Genomic DNA, 18,680 nt, shown 5'->3' with positions numbered 1-18,680 from the left:
ACTTCATCCGCACTGAGAGTGGCTTAATCATCAGATGATTTCTGTCGGACAGAAAATTCACTGCCAGAATCTTTCACTTCCTCCTCTGCCTCTGATACAGAGTCAATCTCATAATCATGGTCAGAGGAAGATTCAAAAAGCATTCCAAAAGCCTACTGAGTGGTAATCCTGCGACTAGCCATGATCATTACTAATGAAAGGAACTTGACAAATAAGTCAACAACAACCAAACATGGTGCAACAAAAGGAATAAACCGAGTGTGGCTTTATCACAAAGACCTATATACTCAAAAACAATACCACTCACTTGCCAGAGACAGCTAGACTTTCCAGCACCTACTCTGCACAGACAAGCAAGCGCCAACGATTTCCAACTAAAAAGTAAAAACAAAGTAAAATTACACATCAGACACCACAATACACATTGTGCAGAAATCTAAGGAGCATTTCACACACTGTAAAACATAAGCTAAATATGCTCTATTTTTTATGCTATTATTACATCTTTTAAAAAAAAGCTCAGTCATGCATAGCAGTAATACTCAACGCAGACTGCAGGTCTACTACTGCCAAGACCGCAGCAGGAGTCACAGCAAGGGAATCAAAAGCTTTGAACCAGAATAAAGAGGAGAAATGTAACATGATCACAAATACAAATAATACACCAGTCCACAAACACCCTGCCTCCAAGCATTCAGAAACTTTCCCTGGTGTCTAGTGGTTTTCTGCAACCTTTGGGGGCAGGTAGGCCTAAAAAAGAAAATGACTGATCTGCACCAGAGGGGGGCAGAAATTACCAAAATATGTGCTCCTCGAAGTGGTGATTAGTGGTTTCTGCTCCCCTTGGGGGTAGAGGGACCTAAAAAAAGAGGCTGATCTGCCCTTCAGGGGGGCAGAAACGAGCAAAATACATGTCCCCGCAAAGGGGAGCGACCCTTGCCCAAGGGGCCGCTCCCCCAAACAAATAAAACATATGCTGCAAATAACCCCTTGTGTCTAGTGGTTTCTTCCCTTCTTGGGGGCATATGGGCCCATACTAAGGAGGCCAGCCTGCCCCCGTGGGAGGCAGAAACGTCCCAAATACATTTTCCCCAAAGGGAAGCGACACTTGCCCAAAGGGCTGCTCCCGTATAATACAAATCAAAACAAACAAAAAAAAGTCCCTGGTGTCTTGTGGGCATTCCTGCTGCATGATCGCTGTGCGATCGTGCAGCATGAATGTTCAAAGGGACATTGGAGGGAAGGAAAACCGTTTCCTTTCCCCCGATACCTCTTTTGTTAATAACAAAAAAACCTCCCCCCCAGGACAAACATAACCGTTCCTCCAGTGATGCGCTGGAAGCAAATGGCTTCCAGTGCTTTGGGGACAACTTCTAATGATGTTGGTGTGCGATGACGTCATTAGATGCCAGGGGAGGGGGGGGTTGGCAGTAAAGCCCTTCTGCTGTCATACCTGGTGGGGGATGCTCAAGGGCGACCCATGGAGGAGAGGGGCAGCGCTACCCCAATGTGTGGGTTCTAGGACAGCCAGGGGCAAATTTGGTCCAAGATCAGACTATATAATATTCCCATAGATTGTAAAAAGCCCCAAAGCTACATGGAGAAATTGACGGGCCTCTGTTAGATTGGTAAATACTGGTGTTCCTTATTCTTCTTCTTTTAAAACTTAAAAAAAACCACCTGAACACAAGACATTTGGAACAATGCCCTCTGAACAGTTGAGACCAAATTGGAACTGTGTGTTATGCAGCGCAAAAAGTTTGAACCAAACACTGTGTCACCACAAGAAGCTCATACCAGCTGTCAAGCATGGTGGTCAAGGAGTGATGATATGGGACTGCAATGCAGCCAGAGGGAACGGATGCCACACAGTCTTTGAGTCCTCTGTTATTTCCTTACTGTAGCACAATTCAGAGGGGGTTATGTGAAATATCTGTACAACAGCTAAAGCTTAACTGAAAGTGGAGCATGAAACATTATGTTGATCCAAAACAAATCTACGACTGAATAGCTGAAATGAATCCAAAATTTCCAGATTTCAAGTCGTTGATATGCTAAGGAGGGACTTAAAACAAGCTATGAATAAACAATTGCCTTCAAAGGTCACCAATCATAAACAGTTTCCCAAGTTATGTGAGAACTTGAAACTCCTAGGAAATGCTTGTTTGATGTTATTGCTGAAAAAGTGTGTTCCACAAGTTATCGAATCACAGGTGCACTTAAATGTAGACACAAGCCCACTGAATGTGGACTGTTGGACCTCAAAGTCGCACTCAGAAAACTATATTTTCAGCTTCATTTTGTGTTTTTCCAGCTCTGTTTTACTGTGTTTCATAGCTCCATGCACTTGATTGTGGGGATCATTGTGTTTTATATTTTGCTCACTGGATTGCAAACTTGTGGCAGGTTTGTTGTTGTTCAACTTCATCTGCCATTCCTTATGCTAATATATGTTGCCTATTTGTCCATCTTGCTGGTCTGAGAGTAGATGGATTTTGGTCAGAGGACTTTCAAGAACACATTTGTCTTAGTTAGAACCATCCTTTTTCTTTTTTGTTGTTTTTTTTTTTTACTTTCTTTAGTGTTTTGATGATTTGGAAATAAAAATTACAGAAAGTGTGGTTGCTAAAACTTTCCTTAAATTTTTCAGCTGGCCAACGTGGCCATGTCCCCAGTGTGGTTCATTTTCAGTATCTTCATGAGACTGTTCCGGAAACCTGCTCCTGCCATCACGCTTGAGAACCCAGACATAAAATATCCCTTGAAACTGATTGACAACGAGGTAAGAGGCCTCTGAACTTTCTAAAGTGCCTTTCCCTTTACCTGCTTCCCAAAGCATTAGGTTAGTTAACAAGTAATAAATAGTTACAGAATAACAGCCATTATAATTCAGACTTCAGAAATGAAAAGCTGAGTAATTATTGCTGGGATACTTGGCTTTTAGATCTTTTGTTTACAATTTGGTCTCCAAACGTTTTATAACACAACCCAATGTTTGGAGCGACAAACTTTCTTAACCCACCTAGCTTTAATCGACATGAGGCAGGCAATTTTGTAATGTAACTAAAGCATTGTGTGGTTGTACAATATTGTTTACAGACTGCACATTTTCCATTGAAATGGCCACTAAATTTGTACAGTTTTACTTATAAAGCTATATTGCACACAATGTGTGGAAACTGGATTTCAGTGAATATTTATCATTTTTGAATTACCAAGTAAAGTTTCTTGATCTGTTTTGATCCTGTTAACCTTTGTTTCCATCTCACTTCAGAATTACAAAAAATGTGCTTCAGTTTTGCTTTCCTAAATGCTGAATATGTACGTTTAATAAACAATTATTTACATACTGTTGTGTGTTACAAAAAAACTGACATCCTACAGCCTTTCCTTTCACACATGTAAAGTGAATTATGAGATAGATTGTCACATAATTTATTTTACTTTTTATTCTGTAATTGGAATGTAAGAGGAGATTGTAAACACCTATGCCTTTGTTAAAAAAAAAATAGGCACAGATTTCTCAGTAGACATAGCCTGAAATGTGACAAGATAAATCCAGAATTTGAAGGCATCTTTATTTATTGCTTAGTGTTAGAAATGTGGTCTTTGGTTGGCAGTCAGGTTACCCCCTGTCTAAGCAAGTCAGGGCAAAGGAGAAGCACACCCCGTTAACCCCCGCTCACCCCGCTCACCCCTTGGTAGCTTGTCACGAGCAGAAAGGCTTAATCCTGAGACAATGTGTAAAGTATTTGTACCGACACACACAGTAATACAGTAAAAACACTAAAAAGAGGCAATATTTATCTGGGCAAACCAAGACCAAAACGGCAAAAATCCAACACACACAAGCCAAGTTATGAATTTTTAAAGCTTAAACTTCAATATAGCGCTTAAAAACACAAATGCTTCAAATTGGTGATATTATGACGTCATGAGAGTCGTTTCCAACAATCCAGCGCTAATGGCGCCAGTCACGGAGTCAAAACGGACCCCCGGGTACAGTACCTTGTCAAAATGAGGAAACAAGCCGGTGCACAGATTTGGGGATTGCGGCATCGCTGGATCCGATATGGCGTTGGTTCCGGTGCTGCGGAGCGGAGACATCATAAAGAGGAGTACGTTCCTTCCCGCAGAGCGGTGGAGGTGAGGCGCGTTGATGTGAAGCATTGGATCTGTGCACTTCCGGCAGAGTCGGTATCTGGCGCTCACGATGTGGTGCAGCGACTTCCACGGAGTTGTGGACTTCAGCGAGGCTGCAGTGGCGTCAGGCCTGCAGGGTTGTTGCACTCCAGCGAGGACCACTGCTTTGGTTGTAGGCGGCGTCACAGGATTCGGCAGCAGCGTCAGTCCTGAGTCATCTGAAGTCTGTTTCCTTGGATCTTCTTGATTTTTCTACCAGCTTCTCCTTTCAAGGGCCCAGGGAATGGAGTAGGCACCACTTAGCAGGGCAGAAGTCTCAGCAGAGAGTCCAGGTGCTGACAGAGGAAATCGTTGATGGACCTCAGACTTCAGAAAAGAGGGCAAATGCAGTCCAAGCCCTTGGAGGTTCTTCCTAGGCAGGAATATTCCACAAAGTCCAATTTTTGACCCCTTTCCCATTTAGAAGCACCAACTGCAGGATAGCCCAACAAAGCACAGTCACAGGCAGGGTCAGCATTCGCCTTCAGCTCTTCTCCTTGGCAGAGGTTCCTCTTGGGTCCAGAAGCAAATCTTGAAGAAATCTAAAGATCTGGGGGTTTTGGGTACACTAATTATACCCCTTCCTGCCTTTTGAAGGTTCCCAACTTCAAAGAAAAGTGTCTGTTGTTTACAAGATCCTGACATGGCCAGACACACACCGGGGGGTTGGAGACTGCATTGTGTGAAGGCAGCCACACCCCATTCCGGTGTAAAGTGACCACTCCTCCCTCCACTCTAGCCCAGATGGCTCATCAGGATATGCAGGCTACTCCCCAGCTCCCTTTGTGTCATTGTCTAGAGATTCACAAACAGCCCTACTGTCAGTCTGACCCAGAAAGGGAATCCACAAACAGGCAGAGTCACAGAATGGTTTAAGCAAAAATATGCCTACTTTTTAAAAGTGGCATTTTCAAACTAACAAACTAAAAAACAACTTCACTAAAAGATGTATTTTTAAATTGTGAGTTCACATACACCAAAGTCCACATTTCTATCTGCTCTCAAAGGAAAACTGCACTTGAAGAATATTTGAAGGCAGCCCCCATGTTAACCTATGAGAGAGAGAGGCCTTGCAACGGTGAATTTGGCAGTATTTAATTGTTAGGACATGTAAAAACACATCACTACATGTCCTACCTTTAACATACACTGCACTCTGCCCATGGGGCTACCTAGAGCCTTATAAGTATAAAAAGTGAAGGTTTGGGCCTGGCAAGTGGGCACACTTGCCAGATCGAATTGGCAGTTTAAAACTGCACACACAGACACTGCAGTGGCAGGTCTGAGACATGTTTACAGGGCTACTCATGTGGGTGGCACAATCAGTGCTGCAGGTCCACTAGTAGCATTTGATTTCCAGGCCCTTGGCACCTCTAGTGCACATTACTGTGGAGTTATCAGTAAATCAAATATGCCAATTATGGAAAAGCCAATTACACATGCACTTTCACATAGGGAGCACTTGCACTGGTCAGCAGTGGTAATGTTCCTAGAGTATCAAAAACAGCAAAAACAGAGTCCAGAATACAGCAACAACCTGGGAAGTAAAGCCAAAATGTTAGGGGAGACCCCGCCAAGGAGGCAAGGATAACACTTGGACTTTCATGACCCACCAAAAATCGGTTCATGACCCACAAATGTGTCACAACCAGCTGTTTGGGAAACACTGATTTAGACTGTTACTCACGTTTTGTATGAGTTTACTTTTTTCCTTTTCACATGTAATGGGACTTGCATCATTCATGGCAAACATATTATATTCTGTTTGTACAGTGCTCTTGTTATTTTCCATTGAAACCTCTAATGCGACAGTTTTTCTCTTCATTCCCCCTACATTACAACAGGAGACCATCGAAGGCTGCGTGTACAATTCTATTCAATCTACCCCTATTGGTCTATAATATACCTTGAATGCCCTTGCCGAATCCTGCAAATCATACTGGTTAAAGATCAACATAGCAGAAATAAAAGTAATGAGATTTTGAAGGAAGAAGAAAAAAAGTCAATTTTATTTGAAGTCTTGATAATTGCCAATTGGAAACACTGTAGAGATATTACTATCTGGAGTGACTTTTTTCAAACAACTTGTATTTTGCCCCCCATGCCAACACTATTTGTAAGGAAATGCCTCCTTGGCATGGTTACCCCCTGACGTTTTGCCTTTTGTTGATGCCAGTTATGATTGAAAGTGTGCTGGGACCCTGCTAACCAGGCCCTAGCGCCAATGTTCTTTCCCTAAACTGTACCTTTGTTCCCACCATTGGCACAGCCCTGGCACTCAGATAAGTCCCTTGTAAAATAGTACCCCTGGTACCAAGGGCCCTGTTGCCAGGGAGGGTCTCTAACTGCTGCAGCATGTCCTATGCCACCCTGGGGACCCCTCACTCAGCACATGGATACTGCCTCACAGCTTGTGTGTGCTGGTGGGGAGAAAATTACCAAGTTGACATGGCACTCCCCTCAGAGTGCCATGCCAACCTCTCACTGCCTGTGGCATAGGTAAGTTACCCCTCTAGCAGGTCTTACAGCCCTAAGGCAGGGTGCACTGTACCAGAGGTGAGGGCATATATGCATGAGCACTATGCCCCTACAGTGTCTAAGCAAAACCATAGACATTGTAAGTGCAGGGTAGCCATAAGAATATGGTCTGGGAGTCTGTCAAACACAAACTCCACAGTTCCATAATGGCTACACTGAAATCTGGGAAGTTTGATATCAAACTTCTCAGCACAATAAATGCACACTGATGCCAGTGTGGAATTTATTGCAAAATGCACACAGAGGGCATCTTAGAGATGCCCCCTGAATACCAGCCTGACTCCTAGTGCTAGGCTGACCAGTTTCTGCCAGCCTGCCACAACCAGGCGAGTTGCTGGCCACCTGGGGAGAGTGCCTTTGTCACTCTGTGGCCAGGAACAAAGCCTGTACTGGGTGGAGGTGCTTCTTACCTCCCTCTGCAGGAACTGTAACACCTGGCGGTGAGCCTCAAAGGCTCATGCCTTTTGTTACAGCACCCCAGGGCATCCCGGCTAGTGGAGATGCCCACCCCTCCGGCCACTGCCCCCACTTTTGGCGGCAAGGCTGGAGCAGATAATGAGAAAAACAAGGAGGCATCACCCACCAGTCAGGACAGCCCCTAAGGTGCCCTGAGCTGAGGTGACCCCTGCCTTTAGAAATTCTCCATTTTGAGATTGGACGATTCCCCCAATAGGATTAGGGATGTGCCCCTCTCCCCTCAGGGAGGAGGCACAAAGAGGGTGTAGCCACCCTCCAGGACAGTAGCCATTGGCTACTGCCCTCCTGACCTAAACATACCCCTAAGTTCAGTATTTAGGGGCACCCCAGAACCCAGGAAATCAGATTCCTGCAACCTGAAACAAGGAGGAGGACTGCTGACCTGAAAGCACTGCAGACGACGGAGAAGACAACTGCTTTGGCCCCAGCCCTACCGGCCTGTCTCCTGACTCAAAGAAAATTGCACAGGGACGCATCCAACATGGACCAGCGACCTCTGAAGCCTCGGAGGACTGCCCTCAAATCCGAAGGACCAAGAAACTCCTGAGAACAGCGTCACTGTTCACCTACAGCAACATTTTTGCAACTTTCTGACAACTTTTAAAGAACTTGCTCTACCCGCCAGAAGCGCAAGACTTAACCCTCTGCACTCGACGCCCATGGCTCGGGCTCCAGAGAACCGACACTACAGGGAGGACTCCCAGGCAACTTCGACCTCGTGAGTAACCCGAGACGACCCCCCTTCGCCCCCACAGTGAAGCATGCAGAGAGAATCCAGAGGCTCCCCCTGACCGCGACTGTCTGTAACAAGGAACCCAACGCCTGGACCAAGCACTGCACCCGCAGCCCCCAGGACCAGAAGGAACTGAACTTCAGTACAGGAGTGACCACCAGGTGACCCTCTGCCTAGCCCAGTCGGTTGCTGGCCCGAGAAGCTCCTCTGTGCCCTGCCTGCACCGCTAGAGTGACCCCTGGGTCCCTCCATTGATTTCTATACAAAACCCGACACCTGCTGTGCACACTGCACCCGGCCGCCCCTGTGCCGCTGAGGGTGTGTTTTGTGTACCTACTTGTGTCCCCCCCCCAATGCTCTACAAAACTCCCCTGGTCTGCACTCCGAAGACGCAGGTACTTACCTGTAGGCAGACTGGAACCGGAGCACCCCTGTTCTTCATAGGCGCCTATGTGTTTTGGGGCCTCCTTTGACCTCTGCACCTGACCGGCCCTGTGTTGCTGGTGCGGTAACTTAAGGGTTGCCTTGAACCCCCAACGGTGGGCTGCCTATGCCCAGGAACTTGAACTTGTAAGTGCCTTACTTATCTGACAAACTAACCATTACTTACCTCCCCCAGGAACTGTTGATTTTTGCAGTGTCCACTTTTAAAATAGCTTATTGCCATTTTAACTAAAACTGTGTATGTTACTCCCCTAATTCAAAGTTCTTAACTTACCTATGTGGAGTACCTTGCATTTTATGTATTTACTTCAAATCTCGAACTTGTGGTTCCAAAAATAAATCAAGAAAATATATTTTTCCATATAAAAACTGTTGGCCTGGAGTTAAGTCTTTGAGTGTGTGTTCCTCATTTATTGCCTCTGTGTGTACAACAAATGCTTAACACTACCCTCTGATAAGCCTACTGCTCGACCACACTACCACAAAATAGAGCATTAGAATTATCTAATTTTGCCACTATCTTACATCCAAGGGGAACCATTGGCCTCTGTGCACACTATCTCTCACTTTGAGATAGTATATACAGAGCCAATGTCCTACACTATTACTGGGGAAGCAAGGATGCCTGCAGGTACATAAGGCAAATTGGATATAAATGTGGCATAAATCAGTGGAAGTACTAAGAGAAGCCTATGAATTAAAGGTAACAAGTGTGTTACTATGCATGTGCAAAATACAGACCTAAGCAAAATCTACTTATTGGAAATGGTGATTTTGAATGGATGGATTAGATTAGCCCAAGGCACTCTGGGTGCACCCTGAGGTTAGAGCTTGGATTGGCAAGCATTGTGTATAAATATTATACAAGAGACGTAACCTGCTGGTATTGTATTATAAAGGCAAGGTTTGACACCATTTGGTTCCCTCTCACAAATATCTATAAAGGTTAATCATGTCTCAGTCAATAAAAGTGTGATGGGTACCTATAAACTTTGAGTAAAGGAGTTAAGAGCATAATAAAAGATGTGAACTTTAAATTCGATTTAATTTGTAGTTGCATTTATATTGCCTACTACTCCTGAGGAGGCATCGAAGTGCTTTAAGCTGGGCAGCACGGTGCTTCTGAACCGAAGGTTAATGGTTAGTTCAGTACTATTGGTTATTGTTGGCATCTGGGATTAGTTTTCTGTACCCAAGCTAAACCATTCCATGCATTAACTCCAGTTTGTTTTTAGTGGACTCAATTAATAGGAGTTTGTTGTGGTCATTAGTGAGGTGGGGGTCTGTGACCTCGTACACATTGTTCGAAGTTTGAATCACAGTGTTTATTACAAAACAGACTGAGATCCATTTGAATGCCTCTGGTTTGTACTAGCACAAGATGGAGGGCAAGGACTATTTTCCAGACAGCCGAAATGTATTGTCTGCATTCAGGTGGCTGGACAGAAGAGATGCAGACACTGGTGTGAAGAGGATAGCGGCAGGGATCCCTTTATAAATTCCGTGAAGACTTTGTTAGCAAAGGGCTGCTTATTAGACTTACAGAAGCACTGCTCGTTGGCCGATGGTAGTAGGGGTATAACTGCAGATTCAGTTATGCAGGTTGACGGGGGACTTTCTGGTAAGGCCAAGCCTTTTGTCTTCCTTGAGCACACTTTCATTGCAGAAACCTCAGGCCAGTTTTGTCTCTCTTATGTGTGCTCCATGCTATGAGACTACCATGTTGTGAGGGGCACCTCAACTCACACTATGCCTAGAGAGCACCAAAACTGGTTCTGAAGCATGGGACAGTGGATGCACTTGAGCCAAGTATAAATTTTAAAAAAAAACTGCACTGTGGCAACTAATAGCAAGGCAATGATCTATCCATTGAGGACCAGAGTGAAGAGCCTTACTGGCGGCGGGGGAAGGGCATTACAGTACAGCTCACCACTTTTAATCCCCTTGCATTCCAGAATCTCACAAAGGCAATAATAATGCATTTATTCGAGAGAGGAACCTAGCTGAGAGGTTGGGGTTGGGCCCGCTGGCAGGCCAGACACTGTGCCGAGCTGCTGCGAGGGGACTGCCAGCCCACGGTGCGTGGAGCCAGAGACTGGGCAATGAGTTAGGTCCAGCTTCCAAGCCTCAAGCCTATAAACATGTACGTTCAGCAAGACATGTTGACATATATGTGTTTGTTGTTACCACTTATTTTCTCACACTAACTTACATCATTCCACATACTGTAGTGATCAATTTTTCATTTTCAAAGCTAATTCTGTTACGTTCTTAGACAAAGGAGACTGGTTGTCAGAAACATGTGTGGTTGGTAAAGACTCGTGCCTTCTAGAATCTGATCCCATAAATGTATGCTGAGGTACTCTCTCCTTCTCTATGCCAGATACACCCCAAATCAGCACCAGGCTGCTCCATCATACCAGCAATGCAGAAAGCCCCTCACCACCCTGGCAGCAATCCGCCATTCACATACGATGAAGAGACTCAAAAACTGTAGATTATAACCGGGAACCAGGACTCGCACACTCTAACTGTACACCCAGCCTCCTCTCCTACAAACTGTTCTACACCAGCCACTCCCACTAGCTGTGCACCCAGCATATCATACGGACTGGTTCTCCACCAAGCAACCACTTGCAGCAGCTGTGCACCCATTCTGCCCTTCAAACTGCTCTACACAGATGCCCTTGCACCCTAACTGTGCACCCTGCTTTTCACACTGGCTGGTAGATCTAGAGCAGGTCTGTTTGAGAGGCTGGGTGGGTACATGGAGTAGAACTAGCTGGTATGAGAGCCTATTAATACAGCTCCGTTTTGGGAGTCCGGTCTGGGTTTTTAACTGGATATGCAGACACCCACCCCCCTCAGCTGTGTACCAAGCATGTCATATAGACTCGCTCCATACCAATACACCCTCCTGCACTAGCTGTGCACCTGGTCCCTACACAGTGCTTCTCTGCCTCAGACACACTCCACTCGAAATTTTATCAAAGTCCAAACCAACCCCCCAAATCTGATACCCACTCATTTAAGCTGTGCATGAAACCCGTATACACAACACCTCTAAATCGAACACCAACCCCATAGCATTGGTGCACGCAGCCTGGTATACGACCATACAGCGCAGGTCCACGCTAGTCAGCCTGCCACAGAGACCAGCTGCACATAGACAGACACATATTTTGCACACCACACCATAAACAGCCTGTTCCCTTAATTCACTCCATAGGCTACAGCTGCCCACCCGGACCCTCAGACCAACTCCATACTTGAGTCCAGACCCATATCCCAAAGTTTCACCCAGCCCCTGACATAACCAAGCTCTACACCATATCTACCCACCCTTCTACAGCAAATCATCTTAGATTTTTGCCCGGCCCTTAGTGCAGAAGGTATTTGCAGCTACCTGCCACACGTGCATTCACATGCCGATCCATCCATCCACCCAAACCCATCCATCCACCTATCCATCCATCCATACATCCATATCCAGTTAAAAACCCAGACCGGACTCCTAACACTGAGCTGTGTTAATAGGCTCTGATACTAGCTAGTTCTACTCCATGTACCCACCCAGCGTGGTTCGTCACCTAGCTTCTCAAACAGACTTGCTCTAGATCCACCAGCCAGCCACATCAGCTGTGCGTGCAGCCTTTAGCGCATACCAGCAAATTACCTTTCCCACAGATCATTTTTGCACCCTGCTTCTCATACTGACCAGTTTTACATCAAACACCCACCCCAGCTGTGCTCCTGGCCTCTCCTACAGACCAACTCTAACATCAGCCATGCTGACCACAGTTGCACTGTACACAGGTCTGTGTATGCCCAGATCTGAACCAAGAAAATGCCTTTACAACTGCTTCCAGCTTGTCTCACCCAGTCATTCCTTTGATGCCCACATCTACAACCCCAACAGGTACGCCAGCACCTGTCCATATAGTCACCGAGGGTGGACGGAATGCGGAACAAATCAAAAATTCACTCCCAGTCACAGATATCCGCTTCTAATTCATCACTTTTTTTTGCTTGCCATGCCATTCCAGTTTGGGTCCAGCGATATGCAGAAAAATGGATTAAGCCGAGGTCTGTGACTTGGGGTAACTGTTGGAAAAGTTTTAGCACTCTGCCCATCATCCGTTTGTGTTGCTAAAGTTGGCCTAAGTGGGAAGGGTATGCCCAGAAGTGGGTCCAGAGCTCATTGTGCCACTGGATTCAGGCTAGCCTGGCTGGTGAAGGGCAACACCTTGAAACTGATCACAGGATGCTTGTTTCTTATCCAGGGATGACGTGGCTTGGCAGTTCCGGCTGGACTGTTCCCTTGGGGAACAGGGCCAAGACTGATTTTCATATGGCTGGGTCCAAACTGGGGTTTCCTGGTGAGCAAAAGAACGATGGATTAAACCCAGATCTGTGATTGGAGGTGAATGTTTGAAAAATGTCAGCTCTCCGTCCATCATCCTTTTGTGTTGCTTGGGTTGGTTAGTGAGCCGAAGGTCCAGACCACAGTTCAGTATTTGGACATAGGCTCACCAATAGATCCTTAATGGTTATTGGAGGATAAGTGTTACATTCAGACTGTTATTAGGGCCATAGCCCAGCCCACATTCAATGTGGGGTTGCCAATAAGCTATAGACTCTGTTGCAATCACTTATTTTCTGCTTGGTTCTACCTTAGGATTAAATCATCCATTTGATACAAAATATGTTTAAATCATAGCGTGAACATTTTTAGTGAGGTTGAAGGTTACACCACATTGCCCGATAAGGCAGATTCTTTTTTGACATGGAGAAGTCCTGAAAAAAATATTGTTGAACTTGCCAAAATGTGAAACAGCTTTTTTAGTGGGATGAAGAGGAGAATCCAGATCTTTTTTGGTAGTTTTCATATTTCTGTCTTTATGCTTCTCCGTCTGCATGATGCTGTCTAGGTTTGCTTTCCAGGTAAGACTCTTAGGCTAGGATGGAATAGATACAATTAGTTTGGTGTCAGCTCAGCATGAGTAAAACAAAGATGTAGACCAGTAAGAGTTTTGAGCAAAATATTAAAATCCTCTGGATCCATGTGCTTTGAACCATTTTCGACTTTAATGTGATTTGATGGTTAAGTTTTAACATAGCTGAGAGTAGAGAGTGCAGTTAAACTGCAAATTATGTGGTTTGACTGAATAGCCTCACACTCATCTATGGGACTTAGAAGTGAACAGGCCCTTGAAAGGATGCTTGGATGGATCACAGCACCACTCGGTACTTGTAGACCTCGTGTTGTCACCAAGGTATGCCGATGACTGACTCTTCTGAAACTGTGGCTCTGCAGTCCTGGACAGAACTATTTTGATGACCTGTATGTCACCGTTATGACCTTGCTAGTCAAGAGCCAACACTTTTCTTCTGTCAACTGAACACTTTTACAGCAATAAAGTGAAAGAATAAAGAAAAAAAATTGTGGACATCTGGAAACGCATTGTCTTACAGCAGTGGTTCCCAAACTTTTTCGATCCCCGGCTCCTTTGACCTATTGGCCGTGTTGGCCACAGCTCCCCATTATGTTACTTTTTTTTGGCGGGTGGGGGAACGTAATCCCAGCCTGTACCTACACTATTTACAGTTTGACTTCTTAATTCTCTCGTTCAGGTTCCTGAAAACCATTTATTTTAAACTATTTCTTTTCTTTTGTCATAGGGATATTATTAATGGTACTCTGGCGCCCTCCGCTGGTCACAATAATTAATGCAGGGGGTTTTGTTTCCAAAACCACGGTGAAAAGCTACCGATTAAAAGCACCTCCGAGTGGTTTCCGGACTGTGTGCGGCGCCCCTGGCTAATTTTGACGGCGCACCAAATCAAATCAAATCATTAACATTTATAAAGCGCGCTACTCACCCGTGCGGGTCTCAAGGCGCTACGGGGGAAAGGGGGGGTTATCGCTGCTCGAACAGCCAAGTCTTTAGGAGTCTCCGGAAAGCGGAGTGGTCCTGGGTGGTCCTGAGGCTGGTGGGGAGGGAGTTCCAGGTCTTGGCCGCCAGGAAGGAGAAGGATCTCCCACCCGCCGTGGAGCGGCGGGTGCGAGGGACGGCAGCAAGTGCGAGGCCAGCGGAGCGGAGGGGGCGGGTGGGGACGTAGAAGCTGAGGCGTCTGTTGAGGTATTCCGGTCCCTTGTTGTGGAGGGCTTTGTGTGCGTGGATGAGAAGACGGAAGGTGATCCTTTTGCTGACTGGGAGCCAATGCAGGTGTCTCAGGTGTGCGGAGATGTGGCTGTTGCGGGGTACGTCGAGGATGAGGCGGGCCGAGGCGTTTTGGATGCGTTGCAGGCGGTTTTGGAGTTTGGCGGTGGTCCCGGCGTAGAGGGTGTTGCCGTAGTCCAGGCGACTCGTGACAAGGGCGTGGGTCACGGTTTTTCTGGTGTCGGCGGGGATCCAGCGGAAGATCTTGCGGAGCATGCGGAGAGTGAGGAAGCAGGCGGAGGACACGGCGTTGACTTGCTTGGTCATGGTGAGAAGAGGGTCCAAGATGAAGCCGAGGTTGCGGGCGTGGTCTGCGGGGGTCGGTGCGGTGCCGAGGGCCGTGGGCCACCAGGAGTCGTCCCAGGCGGACGGGGTGTTGCCGAGGATGAGGACTTCCGTTTTTTCAGAGTTCAGCTTTAGGCGGCTGAGCCTCATCCAATCTGCGACGTCCTTCATACCCTCTTGTAGGTTGGTCTTGGCGCTGGCGGAGTCCTTGGTGAGGGAGAGTACAAGTTGGGTGTCGTCGGCGTAGGAGGTGATGATGATGTCGTGCTTGCGTACGATGTCGGCGAGGGGGCTCATGTAGACATTGAAGAGTGTCGGGCTGAGCGATGAGCCTTGAGGTACGCCGCAGATGATCTTGGTGGGTTCTGAGCGAAACGGAGGGAGGTAAACTCTTTGGGAGCGGTTAGCGAGGAAGGAGGCGATCCAGTCCAGGGCCTGGCCTTGGATCCCGGTGGAGCGTAGGCGGGTGATTAGGGTGCGGTGACAGACGGTGTCAAAGGCAGCCGAGAGGTCGAGGAGAATGAGGGCGACTGTTTCACCGTTGTCCATCAGGGTTCTGATGTCGTCTGTGACTGAGATGAGGGCGGTTTCCGTGCTGTGGTTGGTTCGGAATCCGGTTTGTGAAGGGTCGAGCAGGTTGTTGTCTTCCAGGAAGGTGGTCAGCTGTTTGTTGACGGTCTTTTCTATTACCTTGGCTGGGAAAGGTAGAAGAGAGATGGGGCGGAAGTTTTTCAGGTCGCTTGGGTCAGCCGTAGGTTTCTTTAGTAGGGCGTTGACTTCAGCGTGCTTCCAGCATTCGGGGAAGGTAGCAGAAGAAAAAGAAGAGTTGATGACGGTCTGGAGGTGCGGGGCGATGATGTCGTCGGCTTTGTTAAAGATGAAGTGCGGGCAGGGGTCCGAAGGGGCGCCGGAGTGGATAGAGTTCATGATGGATTTGGTTTCTTCCGTGTTGATGTGGGTCCAGTTGTTGAGGGTGATGTCCGGGGAAGCGGGTTCAGTGGTGTATGGTTGGGTCTGGTGTCCGAAGCTGTCGTGGAGGTCGCTGATCTTGCGATGGAAGAAAGTGGCGAGGGATTCGCACAAATCCTGTGAGGGTGTGACGGCGTTGGCGCTGGCGCTGGGGTTGGAGAACTCTTTGACGATGCTGAAGAGTTCTCTGCCAAGGAGCCGCGGCGCACAGTTTGGGAACCACTGTCTTACAGTAATAAAGACTGAAGCACGTTTGTTACAATGTATCGAAATATAAGCGTGAAATCGATGTCTGTTTTTCATACCCCTTTCATCCATTTGCCTGTAACTGCTTATGCAACATACCGTTCAATTCACGCATGGATTTATAATAATTGCCATCTATGCTGAATAACATGTTTTGTGCCAAGAAGTATGTTTTATAATGCATGAAAAATGATATTTTTTCAGTTTAACTTTACGACCTTGAAAAAGTCTGGTTCATAAACGTGCGATGGGTTACTGAGTGGTCTCTCCATGTCACTATTTTATCTAATTAGACAAAGTACTAAACTTTGTGTCAAACAAATCATTTTTATAATCTTCTCAAACACACGCCTTTCTCCAGCTACTGTAGCCAGTGTGGTTGGCTGTCAGAAAACAATAAAGACTTCTATTAAAAGCAACAAAAAGTTCTTTCCCAAAATTACCACTTGTCCCAAACCGTTATTTGCGCTAGGTCAACCATAATTTTGTAGTCACTCTGAAACATCCCTGTGCATCATCCAGATTAATATTTCTGTTTAAAGGAACTTCTGCAGTTGAACTTTCCCATGCTGCTGAAGAGGGCACCCACTCTCTTTGCTTTACACTTTTAGGACTGCTTTCAAGAAACACCTCATTTTACACGAATCCTAATTATTAATCATACTCTTAACTTACTTCCACTCTATATGCAGCACTGTTAGTTATAACTCCTTAATATATGTTTAAAAACTACCAACGAAAAAGACATATTGTTACGAATCATAATAAAATAAACATTGAAATATGCAAGTTTTAGTTACCTTCACAACCGTACCTCGCACAACATCCATGCCACCCATAACTGTCACACCAAATGTAATGCTCATAACCTCACCCTTGATGTGACTTATGCAGTTAAACCCAGTAGAAAAATTAATTGTTACAGGGCAGCTTACTTCTCACATAAACACACCAAAAGGGACAACAATAAATATAATGTTGCTTTACATTTTGAATAGGTGTTGCTTTGTACCAATGTTGGGATTTGAGGTGTTGTTACTTGTTGGATTTATTTTATTGAGGTCCTAACGATTACATTTGGTTAGCGAGTTTTGGAAAGGTCATGGCTTTAATAAACAATTAGCCAGGTTTCATATTTAGCAAGCTGACGCTTATGAGGTCTAATGAAGTCTTTGGTTGGAAGAGATTTATTAGTAACCTTAGTGGCATGGACAACTAAGGCCAAGGGCTCAATAAAGAGGAAAGGAACCAAGGACATTCACTAGGTGATTTTAGCAAGAGCTAAACTGCAGAGTTCTAAAAATTATTCCTTGCATAGAGTAGATTGAACAAGGAGCCTCCAGCGTGATCCGAAAGAGAAATGCTTCCAACCGGGAAGTGGGGGCAGGCAGAGGCATGGAATTAAAGGAAAGGTCTTAAACGCCCACTTGGTACCAGGGACCTTAGATTATAATTTTTTTTTTTTTAAACTATTTACTTACGAGGGGAGCGGCCCCTTTGGCAAGGGTCGCTCCCCTGGGGGACAAATTTATTTTAGGCCATTCGGCCTATTTCTATTAGGCTGATCTGCCCCCTGGCAGAAACCACTTAGGCACCAGGGATTGGTGTGTGTGTTTGTTCTGTTTGGGGGGAAGCCCTTTGGGCAAGGGTTGCTCCCCATGGGGGCACATTACTGCTGGCCATTTCTGCCACCCTTGGGGGCAGATCAACCTATTTTTGTAAGGCCCATCTGCCCCCGAGGGAGGCAGAAAGCCCATCAGAGACCAAGGAAGATTTTTTTTCTCAAACAGACCAATGCCCCACCCCATCTTGCGCCCCCTCCCCCCGAAATATGGGGACAATGTTGCTCTGGTGGGCAGATGGGACAATTACCCCCGATCCACTCCCTGGGGGTGCAGAAAGCACACTAGATGCCAGGGAACCAACCAATATGGGCTTGTTTATGTCCCCACCCCAACTGAAGGGGGGGGGGGGGGTAACCGTCTTCTGCTCTCCCCCCGCACACTAAAACATCTTATCCCACAGCAAGCAAGAGGATATTTGATTATTTTGGGTTTTGGTTATATATTTGGGCCATGAGAGCTTGTCTAACTTTCAAAATTGTCCCACTTGAAATGGTGAGGGCTGAACTTTTGGACTTTGGGACGCTGCCATGTAGAAAAATCTACGAGACCTAGACACATCTGAAAACTAAACATCTGGGTGAGTCCAGGATGGCGTGCTTCACATGCATCCCGCACCATTTTCCTACCCACAATGCCCTGCAAACCTCCAAGTTTGCTTGAAATCACACATTTCCCCACATTTTTGTGATGGACCCTTCCGGAATCAGCAGGAATCCACAAAATTCCTACCACCCAGCATTGTCACATCTATACTGAGAAAAATTCTGCTGCACTTGTCAGCCTAAAAACTTTTTTTTTTTTTCCAAAACTGCCCTTTTGGAACCACTTTGGTCCCACCCTCAATGTCAACATGTTTTTGGCTCTTCCCTATCACATTCACTTGGCCCACCTACACAACTAAATTTGAGGTTTGCTGAGGGTTGTGGGTAAAAATACACTGGGGAATCCACGCAAGTC

General features: G+C 46.2%; 1 protein-coding gene across 1 annotated transcript in view; it reads left to right on the top strand.

The window, feature by feature from the left end:
* The window catches only part of LOC138287799 (NADH-cytochrome b5 reductase 3-like), a 158,882-nt gene that overhangs the window by 10,983 nt on the left and 129,219 nt on the right, over positions 1–18,680 (top strand). The window contains exon 2 of the mRNA XM_069228644.1: positions 2,651–2,782. Coding sequence (XP_069084745.1) covers positions 2,651–2,782 — 132 coding nt within the window. The remainder of the gene's footprint in view (positions 1–2,650; positions 2,783–18,680) is intronic.

Source organism: Pleurodeles waltl, chromosome 4_1 (assembly GCF_031143425.1).
Source record: "Pleurodeles waltl isolate 20211129_DDA chromosome 4_1, aPleWal1.hap1.20221129, whole genome shotgun sequence".
NCBI classification, from domain to species: Eukaryota; Metazoa; Chordata; class Amphibia; order Caudata; family Salamandridae; genus Pleurodeles; species Pleurodeles waltl.
Note: the sequence above shows the minus strand (reverse complement) of the source record. Positions and strands in the feature narration are given on the sequence as shown.